Source organism: Mus caroli, chromosome 5, assembly GCF_900094665.2.
Source record: "Mus caroli chromosome 5, CAROLI_EIJ_v1.1, whole genome shotgun sequence".
Classification (NCBI taxonomy): Eukaryota; Metazoa; Chordata; class Mammalia; order Rodentia; family Muridae; genus Mus; species Mus caroli.
The window spans coordinates 13,012,176-13,029,076 of NC_034574.1; the positions used below are offsets into that span (position 1 = coordinate 13,012,176).

Sequence of the window (16,901 nt, forward strand, 5' to 3'; positions counted from 1 at the left end):
TAGAGAAAGTACCCAAGGAGCTAAAGGGGTCTGCAACCCTATAGGTGGAACAACAATATGAACTAACCAGTACCCCCCAGAGCTCATGTCTCTAGAGGCATATGTAGCAAAGATGGCCTAGTCAGCCATCATTGGGAAGAGAGACCAATTGGTCTTCCAAACTTTATAAGCCTCAGTCCAGGGGAATGCCAGGGCCAAGAAGTGGGAGTGGGTGGGTAGGGGAGTGGGGGGGGGAGGGCATGGGGGACTTTTGGGATAGCATTTGAAATGTAAATGAAGAAAATACCTAATTTTAAAAAAAAGAAAAAAGAAAAAAATAGAATTATGAAGTCCCTTGTATTGAAACCAAAAGTGAATTTCATGCCATTTATGCTTCAGAATAGGAAGAAGTAAGTTTTATTCTCCTTGACAGTTTCACTCATCTTAAGGATATGATCCAAGAATGTATATATATTTTTTATTTTAGAAGGATATTAACTAAATTCATCAATAAGAGAGTGACTTACGGGTTCCACATCCAAGTATGTCCTATGCTCATCTTCATTTGGATGTAAGCCTTCGATAGGCTCTGAAACATCAGGACTTGCATGTAGGAAATGTGGAAGCGAAATATACACAGGCTTTCCTGAAGGCACATTTTAAAAGACAATTGGAAATAGATTATTTTAAAGCTCATACATTATTTAAAATATTTACTAAAGGGTGAAGCTTTTGTAGATTAAAATATAGTTGTTTTCGAAATGCTGATAAAGCCAGGTGTGGTGGCGCACACCTTTAATCCCAGCACTTGGGAGGCAGAGGCAGGCAGATTTCTGCGTTTGAGGCCAGCCTGGTTTACAGAGTGAGTTCCAGGATATCCAGGGCTACACAGAGAAACCCTGTCTCAAAAAACAAAAACAAAAACAAACAAACAAAAAGAAATGCTGATAAGAGCATTACATGTGGCTATTATTATGCAAAACAACATAAAACTCTGTGACATTTTAAGCAGCCAGTTTTAATTTCTTCATACTAATTTCTAGAATTCAATTGTTCACTGTTGAACCAAATTAGAACATGTTCAAACTTCAAGTGATGATACAACTACACTGAACATCTCATAGTTTGCTATTCTTTATCCTCCTTAATCTACAATAAATACAAACACAACAAGGATGACTCTGAGGTCTGTGCTTTTCCATTGTTACTGTTACACAATAACAGCTTATTTTATTCACTGTTTTCTAGAAGGAGGGGGAGCTACAACAATGGCAGATGATTAGAAAACCTGTTATATACTGGGGCTTTTTTTCTTTCTACCTAACCACCAAACCAATATGGTATAAAGAAAGAAGGAAAGCAGGAAAAAAAACCACATAAAATCACAACAAAATGCACTACCACCAAAGATTATGTTCCGTTATGATTGCTTTCTTTCATTTTAAATGTCCAATAAAAAAGAATTATGGGTAAATATTACATCAGGTGCCTGGATACTTTATTTTCATTCATCCATGTCCTCTTTCTTCTGTACTCTAGCACCCAACTAGCAGCCCTTCTCTAAGCTTTCCTGTCATATGAATTTCATTACTAACTCTTCCCCAGCTTAAGGTCTCTTCCTTTCCAATTGTGGTTCTTATTGTAGTTTCAAGACCATTCCCTAACACACAGGCACACGCTCACACTCACAGAGAGAGAGGGGGAGATAAAGAGAGGGAGATATTTAGCTTAAGTTCTGCATATAAGAGAACATTTGTGTGGTATTTATCTTTTGAAATATGACTTATTTTGAATAACACAATGTTATCTACTCCTATCTAACTTTTATATGTTATAATTTCAGGAATAAAACTTTCAAGCATAATAAATATAAATTCACATGAACTTTGATAATGAGTATATCTACACACCTTCTTTGCATTTGCCAATGTCTAGCACACCATAAGATGTACAGTTATTGGAGATTACTTTTTCAGTGCAGAAACAATGGTTGTCTGGATTCTGGAAGGGTGATGCAAAGGCATTGGCTGGAAGAACAAATCTGTACACGGGGATTCCTTTAAGGTCGATTTCAGATCCGAACACAGCGTAGATAGACCTACATGGGTTTTCAAGAAAAGAGCTTCATACTAGAGAACTCAATCCTGTTCTGGATACCTGATTCTTTTTGATTAAACTAATTTATATTTTTGTTTTAACTTATAAAAAGTCATATATACCTGGTAAAAAATTTAAATTACTTTTTAATTCATAGGAAAAATTGTCAATGTTGTTTTTACACTTTAAGACATAACATGGTTAAAAGCCTGGGTATAAAATATACATTCTTTGGTTCTTTAAAAAATCTTCTAAGGTCAAGTTTACATGTAAACTGTCATGGGGGATAAATGTTAAAGAAGGGTTTTATACTAAAATTCTTCTAACAAATATTTATATGTCTTACTCAAATTATATACTTGTGCTCAATTTAGAATTTTCTATCTTTCAAACATGCTTAAAGAAAGAGCTACTCACTTGCTGGAATATATACATAGTGGACTTGGAGCAGATCTCTTTCATTTATCATGTCTACCATGCACAATTCTTTGTGTCAGAGCTCATTCAATATTCTCTCTGATCCACAGCTACCCTTATGTGACAAAGCACTGTTCTCAGTTATTTTCTACATAGGGTAATGCTTCTGGGATGTGTAATCAATAAATCTGTCTATAGTCTCCTTTTCAGAGATAAGACTGTAGGGCAAGAGTAGTTGTATGGACTTCCGTACTCATGGATATACTCAACCCAACCAGTTCAAAAACTTTGCTGTGTGAATCATTAACATAGTTCTGCAATAAATGTGTATCTTCTTTAGACATCTTCAGAAAGAAAAGATCCCCTTTACACTTGATTTCTATATCTTGAAACTTTATCAGCAGACAGGATAAATATTACTCCAAGAAAATGTCTTGTACTATAAATGTTGAAATGTGTAAGCTAATTATGAAGAATCAATAAATATAAATTCAATTTGCCACATTTGTTCTTAAGAAATCAAGAGAAATGTTTGTCTATTTTAAAAAGTGTAAATAATTACACTTCCAATATTTTGTTTTAAAACAGGAATGGGAAATATCTAATATTTACACTCCAGAAACTTACCTGCAAATGTCAGAGGAAAAGAATCTCAATGTCCGAGACTTTTCAACAAAAGGTGGAAAGGAGGCTGCATCTGTTAAAAGCCAAGCCAGTGACAAGGATTTTTACATGATGTGAATTTTAGGAAAATCTGTACATTTCTTTCTAGTATAGTCAATAGAAATAAACATAAACTGCATATAAAATTTCAAAGTTACCCAGTAGGATAGTCACTTTTAGGAAATTATAAAGAGGTATGTTTTAATCAAATATATACAAGGTATCATTTTTAACATAGAATCAAAATATCTTTCATTGCTAATGTGTAGCATATGGAGTCTTACAGATCATTTCAATTACAAGGGATGTCCTAGCTATTTTTATCAGTTGACACAGCCTAAAGTGACTTGAGGAAAAAGCCTCCATTGAAGAGCTCCCTAGATGATATTGGCCCATGAGCTTGTCTGTAAGGGAGTATAATGATTTGAAAAAGAATCGCCCCATAGATTAATTTAAATGCTTAGTCATCAGGGAGTGGCAAGACTAAGAAGGGATTAGTAGGTGTGGCCTTGTTAGAAGGAGTGGATCACCCGGCTGGGCTTTCAGCAATAGAATGTTCACTAAGACAGAACTTGGTACCAGGAAGTGGGGTTTCACTCTGACTGCTTGTTGGTTGAATGTGGACTTCGGAACTTTGGACTAGAAAAGCACTAGAGTGCTTCAAGTGGGACTTAATGGACCATACTCACAGGAGCATGGAAGCTGGTCCTAAAGAAGACTTGAGCTGTAGGGGCTTGACTCAAGATATTTTAGAGGAAAAGAATACTAGTAAGTGGCCTAGAGACCATTTTTATGATATTTTGTCAAAGATCAAAAAATAAAATCTGTCTAAGGCAAAATTGTTGGATTAATAGCAATGGCAACAGAGATTTCCAAAGCATCTCATAAGAAACACACAGAGCAAGGAAATATACAGCATGTTCAGTTTGAGGAGAAAAGGAGCACCCGGAGCTAAGTCCTAGCTTTTAAAGAAAAGACTGATGCTAAATGGAATAAGGGAGTGGTGATCGATCACAGGGCATTCCCACCCAGCTAAGCTTCCAAGTTCTGAAAAGAAATTAAAGAAAATCTGACACAGTGAAGGAAACCATCAACTACAGAATCTGATGAAAATGTAACTAAAAGAGAGGGCCAAATTCTAATCCCAGCAATCAGCAGAACTTGGCAGCTTCAGCTATCTCCTGGTTCTGGCTTTAAAGTTAAGGATCTAAGAAAGAGGTTATAAAATCTCCCTCTACAACTAATCAGTGCTGCTGAAGCCAGGCATATGTCAGGAATGTCCCTGCATGAAGGCCTAGAGAAGCTATTGCATGAAGCTGAGAAGGTGAAGTTTGGTTTGCCTTGAAGATGCCAAGATGCCAGACATGGGATAAAATCGAAGAATGGGAGATGTGGTGCCGAATCAGAGAGAAGTACGTTACTATCAACAAAGCTGAAAGGAGTCAGTCTGAAGTGCACTTTGACATCACATATGGTAATGCAGAATTTGGAGTTTTCTCATCTGGTTCTCAGTCTTGCTTTGGTCCATTATTTCCTCATATGCTCTCTTTCTCCCACTTTGCAGTGGTAATATATTGGTCCCCTTTTATGCTGGAAATACATGTGATCTGCTATTTGATTTTGATTTTACAGGGACTTACAGAAGAGTGGCCCCTGCTGATCACATACTGCAGCACTTGGGAAAGTAGACCCTTCACCTTGCCTGGGCAGCATAGTAGACCTGACCCTGCATGTGGGAGCTGCAGGTGAGCTACCCACAACAGTATAAGCACAGGAGCCTGTTCTGCCTCTTGTCTGCTGGAATGTGGCTCAGACTCTGCCTCTTGTCTGCTGGGATGTGGGAAAGACAGCCCCTCCCTTTCCTCATCCCTTCATATCTATGCCAGGTGGGAGAGCTTGCCCTGTGGTCATGAGAGTGGGAGAACTGGCCGTATCATTCACCAACTGCAAAACTTGGGACAGCTGGCCCTGCACCTTGCCTAGCCACAGGGCAGAGCTGGCCTTGTTTGTGGTGCTTGCAAATGAGCCAGCCCTGTGTGTGTGAAAGTAAGAGAGCTGGAGGGTTGACCAGCCCTGATACCTCTCAAGCCCAAATCCAGGGCTTTGAATTGTCCCACCACAACACCTGCCCTATCAATGAACTGCTTGAATGCATGAAGAGGTTGGCCCTACAGATCTAAATCTACAGGCTCTCCGTGACATAGGACAACAACAGGATATCCAAAAGGAATCCTAGTGAGGTTCCAGGACTGATAGAGTATCAGAAGTCAAAGGCTTAATACCAGGCCAATGAGTCATTGCCATGAACATTTTCAAGGAAAGAAAGTGTTTATAAACCAAAGGCTACATGGCAGGACACACTACAAATTCCAAATAGAGGTTGCAAGGAGAGAGGGTGGGTATGTGGGAGATGAATGGGATTGGGGTACATTGTGTGAAATTCCTAAAGAATCAATTAAAATTTTAAGAAAAGGAAAAAAAAAGAGAGAATCTCAGAAGAGACAGCGAAGTTTGAACTTTTAAACAGCATTGAGACTGTGATAGAATATGGGGACTTTTAAAGTTGGACTTAATACACTTTTATATTACATGATATGGTTACAAGTCTATGGGTATAGAGTATGGTGGTTTGAATGAGAATGCCCCCATAGGCTTATAATTGAATGCTTAGTCATCCAGAAGTGGCACTGCTTAGAAGGAATTAGAAGGAATGGACTTTTTGGAGCATCATGGAAGGTAGGCTTTCAGATTTCAAAACACCAAGGCAGGTCCATTGTCTCATACTTCTGGCTTACTGTCCAAGCAGATGTAGAACCCTTAGCTACTCTCTAGACCTATGTCTGCTTACATGCTATTATGCTATGATGATAATGAACTAAAACTCAGATACTGTAACCAAGCTCCAACTAAATACTCTTTTATAAGAGTTGCTGTGGCCATGGGGTCGCTTTACATTAATAGAACACTAAAACAGAGAGTGTCTTGACTATTAATCAATGGAGGGAGACCCAGCCTACTGTGAATGTTCCTATTTCCTAGGATGATGGTCCCGGGCTATATGAGGAAGTTAGCTAAGCAAGAACCTAAAAATGAACTTGTAAGCAAGACAGCAAACAGCCTCCACACATAAAATTTGAAAAAAAAAAAAATCCTGCCCTGACTTCCCTCAGTAATGAACCAGAAAATTAAGATAAATAAATTTCTTATTTCCTGCTGGGTAGTGGTTGTGCATGCCTTTAATCCCAGCACTTGGGAGGCAGAAGCAGGTGGATTTCTGAGTTCGAGGCCAGCCTGGTCTACAAAGTGAGTTCCAGGACAGCCAGGGCTACCCAGAGAGACCCTGTCTTGAAAAAAAAAATTCTTATTTCCTGTGTAGATCTCAATCAGAGGGTTGTATCAGAGCAACATAACGCAACTGGGATTATACCCATATTTCAAGCTCCTGAAAACCAGACTTGGATGGTGGCTATATAAATTACTGACAGATATATATATACAATGTATATTCACTACTATGAAATAGAAGAAACCCTAGCAAAGCCACTCTATTGCCAGGTTGGCACTTTTCTTGTCATAAATGGCTTCAGAATCCCTATTATATCAGCATTGTTCTAACTTTTAGCAGTGATCTGTTTATCTGACTTAATAATTTTTAATTTTTTCTCACTAAAATTTCTCATAAATGTTTAAAGTATTTCTATACTTAAGATGATATTTTATTGTTTATTCAAATTTCAATGTAGTTATCTTCCATGGCAGACCCCAAAAGAAGCAAAGAAATAACCAGATAACTCTTCAATTTGTTTCACCAATGAATAAGTCCAAAGTGAACCACCACTGGCTGTATTTGGTTAAAATGGTCTGACATATCCTTCAATTACATGTTCATGTGGTTTTCTCATCACATTTTATTTTTTTTAACTTGTGTTAGTATTCATTTATGCTTCAATGATTACAGAATCAAGAAAATTATAATGCTCTTGTGACTGATGCTTTATTCTTTCAACTAGAGGACTAGATAGCAAATTTTAGTTTAAATTCTCTATACGAGTAGGCATTGTCTACACCTTAGCATCCAGTGGTTAATCAACTAAAGGATTATATGTTGCAAACACTTAAATTATTTTTTCTGAAATATCATTGAAGATATAACATAATTAAATCCACAAATCTCCATATTCAAGAAATGTAAGATAGTTAGTAGTAGAGTCGTTGTTTTCTTTTGTTTACATGTTCATGTATGGGTGGAGACCAGAGAGAAACTTTGTTCATAACTCTGCAGACATTGTCCACCTTCAGTTTTGATCTGGTTCCTAAGAGTCTAACTCCGGTTCTTGTTATCATACTATCTCCTAACCAAATTATCTCCCCACCACCCAAGATTTACTTTTCTGAAAAGAAACATTCTAAACATGCATCATTTGTTTTAGTGGATGGGTTTCAAAGAAGACACAATTTTTGATTATGACGGACACATGTTGGCATCTTTGTTTCAAAGGCATTTGCTCCCTCCTAGTCCCATATCAAGCGTCCTACTCACAGCGATCATCTCCTAATTACTCATCTCTCTTTCTACTCCTTTTACCTCTGGAGTCTGCCTCTATATCCTTGGTTTCAATACTGAAGTTCCTGTAATTATCACTAATAAATTCTCAAAGCTCTGCTCTCTTCAGTTCAACTAATTCCTTAGATCAAGAACTGAGTTCTTGGTGATTTATCTCTTAAACACCAAGCATCCATTACTATTTAGGAACAGCAAGCGTATTACAGAGCATTAGACATATATAGCAAGTATCGAAATACTTGGCAATTTATTTGGAAAAGTGTCCTTGGAGAACATTACTGTCATCACTCATGTTTTTCTATGCTGTGAGACAGAACAAAAGTAAGTAAATTTGCAATTGTGCCGTTTGAAAGGTAGCCCCAGGCTCCCTTTGTTATTTAAACTTTCATCGTCTTCATTGTACCACTTTCCTATTGAGTAACCCCTCACCTACTTGGTAAATATTATATATGTGCTTCTGACTAATTAAAGGCTTATCTTTGATTTACATTGCATCATGGTACTTGATTACCATTGTGTTGTACAACCATAGTTCTTACATGGAAGAACAGTGTGTACTTTGCCTCTCCTTAAGGACAATAATAACCCCAACCTAACTATAGCCTAAAGCAAAGATTTTAATTCTTTCTTTGCATTCCAAGTCTAATGTAGAGAACACATCTTTGCATATATTCTTCCTGATAGTACAAATCTAACCTTGTTTTATGGTTTTTTTTTCTCCCTTTATGCTGAACAGTTAGCCCTTCTGTTCTCCAACCTTGCTGCCTCACTGGGGGTGGGGAGACGTTTCTCTTTGTGAAATTTTATTTCTTCACATCTACATGGTCAGTCTACTATTGAGGCATGATTGACTAGTAACTATGCCTTTACATTTGTTTTTTACCTACTTGTTGAATGACAAATCCCTAAGTCAGATACTTTACAAAGAAGAACTTTTCTTGTAATGAAACAAGGCTTATTTTCCATGGTCAATCAAAAAATCCTATCACATTAAGGAGATATTCCATTCCCACTCTACCCAAAAATAGACTCTGAATTATGATGAACGGTAACCATAGCCCCTCCACCTGGATTTCTTTGGCTAGAAGAGCAGTAGACTTGTGGGGGAAAGATAAAGTTGTTCTCATTGTGGTTATTACAAAAAAAGATTCTTACCTGTGCCATTAATCATGTCGCAATAACTTGGCCAATAGGACAAATTCCTTAGGAATAAAAGAAAGATGAATAAATACTCTTATTTCAAAAACACCATATTCACATTACTCTTTCAACTTTGAAATACTACTTTCATCAACATAATAAAGAATAGAGGTGTTGACAGCAAAGACTTAATAAACATTCCACCTCACTCAATCCATGATTGTTTGATCCCCTAACCTTATTGCTAGGAAGGAAGTACTGGGTAACTTAAGAGGACAGACATGAACGTAAGCAGCTAAATGCCAAGCTCATAGAAAATACTCAGATATGACATGGTTCTGGAAGAAAAGAAGAGAACTGTAGATCTCCAAGGAGGAGTTGGGTTCCTTGGAAGAAATGAATTATGTGGTAATTTGTTCAGTGTTCATCCTGATAGAAGGAAGGTACTAAAAACATTCCTGAAATGAATGTCATATAGAAGTGGGGAGAAAAAAAAAAAGAAGAAGAAAAAGAAGAAGAGAGCACAGTCTCAAGCCTTTGGATTCAGAGAATTCAAAATATGTAAATACTTAATGTTGACTTTATCCTCATTGTACTTTTAACAGGTTTTGTATTTTTCCCATTTTAGCATTATCAGAGATCCATATTAGAATGAGACAGGACTTATTTATCTTTTGTTATCTAAATTATGTGTATTTATATATGGGAGAGATTTGAAACATTAGCATTAAATCTCTATTAATCTTTTTTAGTCATTTGAGTGAGAAAAAAATTTAATGGTGTCTACTCCTAAAAAAGTCTACTAGGATATCAAAATACACTGTAGATTAATTTATTTAAAGGAAGTGGTGCTGGTTATACACAGCCAAAACACATGTAGTTAAATCAACTGCATAATACAACAGCCTCAATTATTCTTTTTCTCCTGCTACTTATTAGGTTTCTTTATATTTTAGTGATACCAAAAATTAGGCCTCTTTCGATGAATTATCAGGAACTGAGGCACAAAAAAGTATAGGTTCATAAACCTATTGTGATCTTTCACCTTTTTAAAATGTGATATATTGTATATTGTGTTAATCTTCCTTGAAATACTAATTTCATTTTCTATCAATAGAAAAAAGTTGGCATGGCAGTAAATTTGTTAAAGTGCATGAAATCACTTTAAACACTTATCTGTTTTGATTCATTTGGAAAAGATTGTAATGTATATTTTTTTCATACATTCATTTTAAAAAAGCACAATAAGATATATTTGCCTACCTCATAGATTATATTGGTGTTTTAATTTGTTATCACTTAATTGTATGGGTGTGCTATAATGTTAGATTTGCTGCAGGGGAAATATTAACTGCATTTTTCTGACAAGGAGAACCTATGAATAAAGGCAAAGATTTCATGTGTTCATACTGCTGACTGTCAATCAGGCTGGTTAGGAACAAGATGGTAGCATGAAGAGTTTTATGTCTGGCAAAAAAAGAGAAGAAAAAAAAGATGCCAAGATTGCTCTTTAGCCATGCCTCTTTTATAGGTCAATACTTGTGCATTAAAAGTAATAGTAAAGTAATACAAATAGCATATTAGAATACCCTAGTCTGTCTGTCTGTCTGTCTTTCACTCTTATGTTGTGTGTGTGTCTCTCTAATTTTTCTGTTTCTGTTTCTCTGTGTCTCTCTCTGTTACTTCTCTCTCTCCCCCCCGCCTCTCTCTTTCTCTCTCTCTCTCTTTCTCTCTCTCTCTCTCTCACACACACACATACACTCTCTCTCTCTCTCTCTCTCTCTCTCACACACACACACACATTGCTTACCTTTTCCCTTTATAGGACTCAATTATGGCAACTTTGCTTATGTTATCCTTTCCATTGAAAACTTTATAAACTCCATCTACAGTGTTATTGTACTGAAAAAATATGAAAAAAAAAAAACCTCATGGATCAAGTTTTATTTACTATGTCATAACACATATGTAACTTACACATTTTTCAGAAAGGGGTCATTCAGAACCATTTTTTATCATTTGTGATATATAACACAATATGAGTTTTACATTTTGAGCTTTAAGTATTTTAATGTTAGAATATAAAAATTGCCTACAAATAAGTGTTATATGCTCACACAAAATATAAGAGAATAAGTAACCATGGCTATAGGTGCCTTTCCAGCATTGCATGAATTAACCAGCTGTAATGATTTGGTTAAAATAAAATTGACTCCAACTCCTTCCATCTTTTCTGTTAATATTTAACTAATATACCACTGAATAATCTGATGCATTAGCAATGAGGGATTGGAAAATGTAAGCAGTATTGCGATCCAGTGTCAGACTATATAGTGATCAAGGCAGAGACTTGGTCAAACCATCTCACTCTCATCCCACTAGGAATCCAAACCTTAAAAGCTGAAACCACCTACAGCAAGGCGTCTACATCCTCTTAAGCTCCAAACTGCCATTCTGTGAGGCTGTCTGGCAGTCGCCACTAAGTGAAGCTTCCTGAATATCTCAAGGGAACATTCACAGTAACTTTTTAATTGAAATTTTACTAAAATTACAGCTCTAGAAAATGAGGAAAGATATGATCAACATGTTTGATTTTGAATAAAAAGACATATATTAACCTTGATTCTTTAGAAAAAATAAAAGTAAATGCAATTTATAAATATTTACATATTTACAAATGAATTTTCAATTTTCTATAAGAATAAAATTTGATTACTTTTAAAATTAAAATTAATTTAGTCAAATATATTAAGTAATTTTTCACTATAAAAATTGATAGCATGTAAAATTTAGACTTTAAAAATAATGAATTATATGTTCTCAGATTAACTAGTAAGGAAATATGCAAAACTATAAATGTTTCTATTAACATTTTATTTACATACTTAAAAATATAGCAAACATTTATATTTGGTACTTACAGGATAAAACACACCAACTGTAGTTTTTATAGGATATGGAACCAAACTCAGGAATGGATCTTGGTAACCCCACAAGAGTTCTTTCAAAGATCTTGTTTGGAACATAGAAGACTTGGACTTTTTTATAAGAGAGTTGAGCACAGATTGAACAAATGAATTTTGGTAGATATGTGGTGCAGCCTACAATAAAAAAATAATCACTATCTGAGAAGTAAGTCCATTATATTTCTTAAATAAATGGATTAAATATAACAATCAAGTTCAATTAAAATCAAAATAAACATTCAAAATCTGACAAATCCTGCCTAGCCTAAAATTATAATCTCTGCCATTTTTCTAATCCCTTATAGAATTACTTTTTTTAAGAGCTGGTTTTAAAATGAGACTAATTAATCAATCAATTAAGTCAACTGATTAGGCTGATCGGGTCATCTCTTCAGATAACAAAATAGCATGGAACATGGTTTTAATGAAGTGGCAAAACAACTAAGGCCAAATGATTAAGGTTCGTTTGAGATTGTGACAGGCTCTGAAATGGTCCACACAACTGCTACTATCCACTCACTGCCACAGCCAGATTCAGAACGGTGAAGTTGTCATCCTCTGTTCCAACAGACAGGGAAGGCTCAAAGATGGCTCCATTGGGCTGTACAAAAGACACAGTGTGGTCCTCGGGGTCCTGAGTTATATTTTCCTTGGCTAGGTAACGAACTCTGAAATAAACAGAAGTCAACAAAATGAGGGGGGTCAAAATCTTGAGTAACAAATATCTCAATTCCTTCAACAAATACTATTTTGAACTCAGAACAAATCACAATTTACACTAACAGAATTTCATGGTAAACGATTAGCTAGTGAGACATCTCTGGCAAAGGTTGTTAAACCTTCCAAACGCTGACACCATTGCATACACTAGCAAGATTTTGCTGAAAGGACCCAGATATAGCTGTCTCTTGTGAGACTATGCTGGGGCCTAGCAAACACAGAAGTGGATGCTCACAGTCAGCTATTGGATGGATCACAAGGCCCCCAATGGAGGAGCTAGAGAAAGTACCCAAGGAGCTAAAGGGATCTGCAACCCTATAGGTGGAACAACATTATGAACTAACCAGTACCCCGGAGCTCTTGACTCTAGCTGCATATGTATCGAAAGATGGCCTAGTCGGCCATCACTGGAAAGAGAGGCCCATTGGACTTGCAAACTTTATATGCCCCAGTACAGGGGAACGCCAGGGCCAAAAAGTGGGAGTGGGTGGGTAGGGGAGTGGGGGGGAGGGTATGGGGGACTTTGGGGATAGCACTGGAAATGTAAATGAGGAAAATACCTAATAAAAATATTAAAAAAAAAACAACCCTGGAATAGGAAAGTAGAATAGAATGAGCTGAGTTAGAATAGACACAGGGCTTTGGATTGGGTAAAGTGGAGTGGGTTGAAAACTCATTTTGGTGGCAATTCCATGTGGTGGTCTAAGTAAATGTAAGTATACATAAGAAGGACTAAAAGTAGCAAGTTTAAAATACTGAAGATCATGATAATGTGGTTTGAGAACTGTAAGTGCTTGAGTGTTGCATAAAGAGTGAGAGAAAAACGGTTGGTGGGAATAAAAAGCACAAAGTGAGATTGTAGACATACAAGGGCAGTATAAAAACAGCCATCTTTATCCTGAGGTATAGAGGGTCAGAGAGTAGGAAATATCTTTTTCATATTAGAAAGGTCTCTCCAAGTGTGTAGTCTATCCAGCCTACATGTGCTTAAGTACATTCATGAGACCACCATTAAGCAATCAAAAGTCATTTCCAATTTAAAGGGATCCAGACCTAACTCTGCTCCTTCATTTTACATATAGAGTGCTTAGTTCCTTTTTTCCCCGTCTTTTGTTTTTTGTTGTTGTTGTTGTTTTTTGGTGGTTTTTTTTTTTTTTTTTTGAGACAGGGTTTCTCTATATAACCCTGGCTGTCCTGGAACTCACTCTGCAGACCAGGCTGGTCTCGAACTCAGCCCGGCTGAGTTCTTAGTTCTTAATCTCTTGTCTTTAACACTTGTAATAGTTTTCATCACTGTGTTAAATGATGATTACATTGTAGAAAAAGATTTTGTCGGTACAAAGCAGACATTAAAATGAAATAGGGTAGATCTCACTCAGCACATTACTCTATTGCTGGATATCAATTATAAGAGCTGAGTTACAACTACACTATTGAAAAACCATGAGTCTACAAGTTTGATAGGAAACTTTGCATTCTTATCAGATACAGATTATGGGTCCCCATAAACATAATGAGTTGGGGTAAGTTTGGTATTTTCTTACTTTTTGCTATGTTTTACCTCAGGCTTTAAGTAGTTCAAGTAAGTACAAAGGTGGGCCAGCATACCTGGCTCTCAGTGCTTCGTGAAATGACCATATTATTTAAAAACATGCTCATGGTCTAAAGGACAGGAACAGTATTTTAATAGATGCTGTGCAAAGCTTTATTATTTATACTCTGTTGAGTAAGATGCTCAAGCAACCTAACAAATCTGAAACAACCCAAGGCACCCAATTTCTAGTAATGCCTGCACACAAAATATCTATTTTAAAATTAAAGTACCTACTAATACCGATTCAAGTAAGGCTACAGTAATTTCAGAGACTTCAATGCAGGTATGACGAAGTGAAACTAAAGTTAATCAGATTCATTTTTTTCTCTAAATGGCACTTATAACATCAAACCAGTAGATGGCGCTCAGGAAGAGAAAAAAAATCAGTAAAACGTCTTAGGAAAGTTCTTATGAAAGAGCAAAATCACTCAAATTTTAAAACTAAAAAAAATGGATGTCTTCGGATGTATTGGTTAACAAGATGAAGGGCAGCACCTTTTTTCACATGGTTACATGATGCCTTTATTACCATTCTTGGCAAAGAACATAAATTTTAAAATGTAAGATATCTAGAAGGAACTCCATAAACTCATAAATGGAGATAATTTTGATATTAATCCATGCAATTTTATGCTTCGATCATGTCTTATGATGTCAATTACCGCTTCATCAATATCGTCTTAACAGTCATTAGCCAAATCAACCAGCGGCTCTGTTTTATGGGGCATATTTTTCTATAGCCTCAATTTAAAATGGATTCAGAGTGTCCTCAATGGCATGTCATGCTTGCCCCTAACATATGGAAGAACCTCAACATAGTATACATTTTTTTTTTAGGATTTCTTAAATCTGATTTTCATTTGAGGCACCTAGGCAAGCTAAAGGAACTCCAGTTTGATGATCTCATGAGACAAGAAGCATACTTCCTCAAGGACAGTTTGAAATTGCCATGCAAAGGAAAACTTGCTGTCTGTGAATTGTACCTATAAATCCTACTTCTTCCCAGCTTTCTGTGTTGCCTTCACAAGCAAAACAAATATATTTAATATATCCCCATTCAGTTCCATACAGAAATAGGCTATAAGGTGTAGGAATAAATCTTATAGTGTGTCTGTGTGTGTGTATGTATGTATATGTGTGTGTGTGTATATATATATATATATATATATATATATACATATATATTGTATATATAGAGTATATATTGTATATGGTATATATATAACATTATATGGTGTATATATTTTATATGTATGTGCTTTAAAGGAGAATATAACTAGGCTAAATTGGTATGTTTAACAGTCAATGTAGCTTCACAAATACCTTAAAAGCAAAAATCATTATCTCTAAGCAAACAAAAATCAAACATTAAAACATGAACCAGAGAATCACTATCCTTAAATGAGAAAGATATTCATAAAGATCCTTAAATAATAAGTTAAATTCTTAAATAATAATAATATAAATTCTAATAACTCTCCTCTTCTCCTTATGCTTGCTTATTTTTTTCATGTTATATCTCTTAGGTATATGTTTTAAATTTTATTTTCTTAGGACTTATAATGGACTACAGATTTCATAGGTATAAACTATACCAATACATTTCTTCATATTTCTTATATTATGATATTCACATTATATTTTGCTAATAAGTAATTATAATATCATGAAAAACATTTTCTTTTGCAGTAACAAAAACAGTCTTCTTTGGCAAAATTGTACATTGTTACAGGTATTTCAGGAAATAGAAGACTATTAAAACATGTAGTTCATAAATCATATGGTGGTAGAGAAGGCATAACCCTTATAACAACAATTGATATCTCTTCATAATTTGGAGAATTGAATTTTAATTCAGAAATATGCTTTGGAGAGGATAAAAAAATGTACAATCCTATAATGTTCAAAACATCCTGAAATTGAATTATAAAATGTAGAAGGAATATAATAAGCTGTTACATAAGTTCATCACATGGCATAAGTAGTTAGGTTCTATCTTGAGATGAAGTCACTGCACGCAGAAAGGATGGCGAATTATTTCCATACGTGTATTTATTTAAGATTCTACCTATAACTTTATTAAATAAAAGTGTATCAGAGCAAAATATTATGTTTTAAATTGCTATTTAAGCTAGGCAGTGGTGGTGCACATATTTAATCCCAGCACTTGGGAGGCAGAGGCACAAGCAGGAGGATTTCTTGTTGGCCTCTTTTTTTTTTTTTTTTTTTTTTTTAAATAGGATCATTGTAGAAGCTAACTTAGACTGAAAACTTAGCTCTCTTAAATTATCCAAAAACTAAAATACATGCCCTGTCTGCAATTTGAGGTGGCTAGCTTGACCTTTCAGGCACTGGAATTAGGAAGTAGTAGAGGATATTTAGGAATTGTAAAGTGTCTTGTTGGGAAGGAAGATATTCCTCAATTGTAAATTATAACATCTTTTTTTAAAATTAGGTATTTATTTCATTTACATTTCCAATGCTATCCCAAAAGTCCCCCACACGATCCCCCACCCACTCCTACTTCTTGGCCCTGGTGTTCCCCTGTACTGGGGCATATAAAGTTTACATGACCAATGGGACTCTCTTTCCATTGATGGCTGACTAGGCAATCTTCTGATTCATATGCAGCTAGAGACACGAGCTCTGGGGGTAACTGGTTATTTCATATTGTTGTTCCACCTATAGGGTTGCAGATCCCTTTAGCTCCTTGGTTACTTTCCCTAGCTTCTCCCTGTGTTCCATCCAACAGATGACTGTG

At 35.7% G+C, this 16,901-nt stretch overlaps 1 protein-coding gene across 4 annotated transcripts in view; it reads right to left on the reverse strand.

The window, feature by feature from the left end:
* Cd36 (CD36 molecule) overlaps positions 1–16,901 on the reverse strand; it is a 98,762-nt gene that overhangs the window by 12,568 nt on the left and 69,293 nt on the right. For all 4 annotated transcript variants that reach the window (XM_021162090.1, XM_029477079.1, XM_029477078.1 and 1 more), the window contains 7 exons: positions 12,347–12,494; positions 11,782–11,961; positions 10,671–10,762; positions 8,876–8,922; positions 3,121–3,190; positions 1,890–2,077; positions 507–625 (listed from right to left, as the gene is read on the reverse strand). In XM_021162090.1, coding sequence (XP_021017749.1) covers positions 507–625; positions 1,890–2,077; positions 3,121–3,190; positions 8,876–8,922; positions 10,671–10,762; positions 11,782–11,961; positions 12,347–12,494 — 844 coding nt within the window. The remainder of the gene's footprint in view (positions 1–506; positions 626–1,889; positions 2,078–3,120; positions 3,191–8,875; positions 8,923–10,670; positions 10,763–11,781; positions 11,962–12,346; positions 12,495–16,901) is intronic.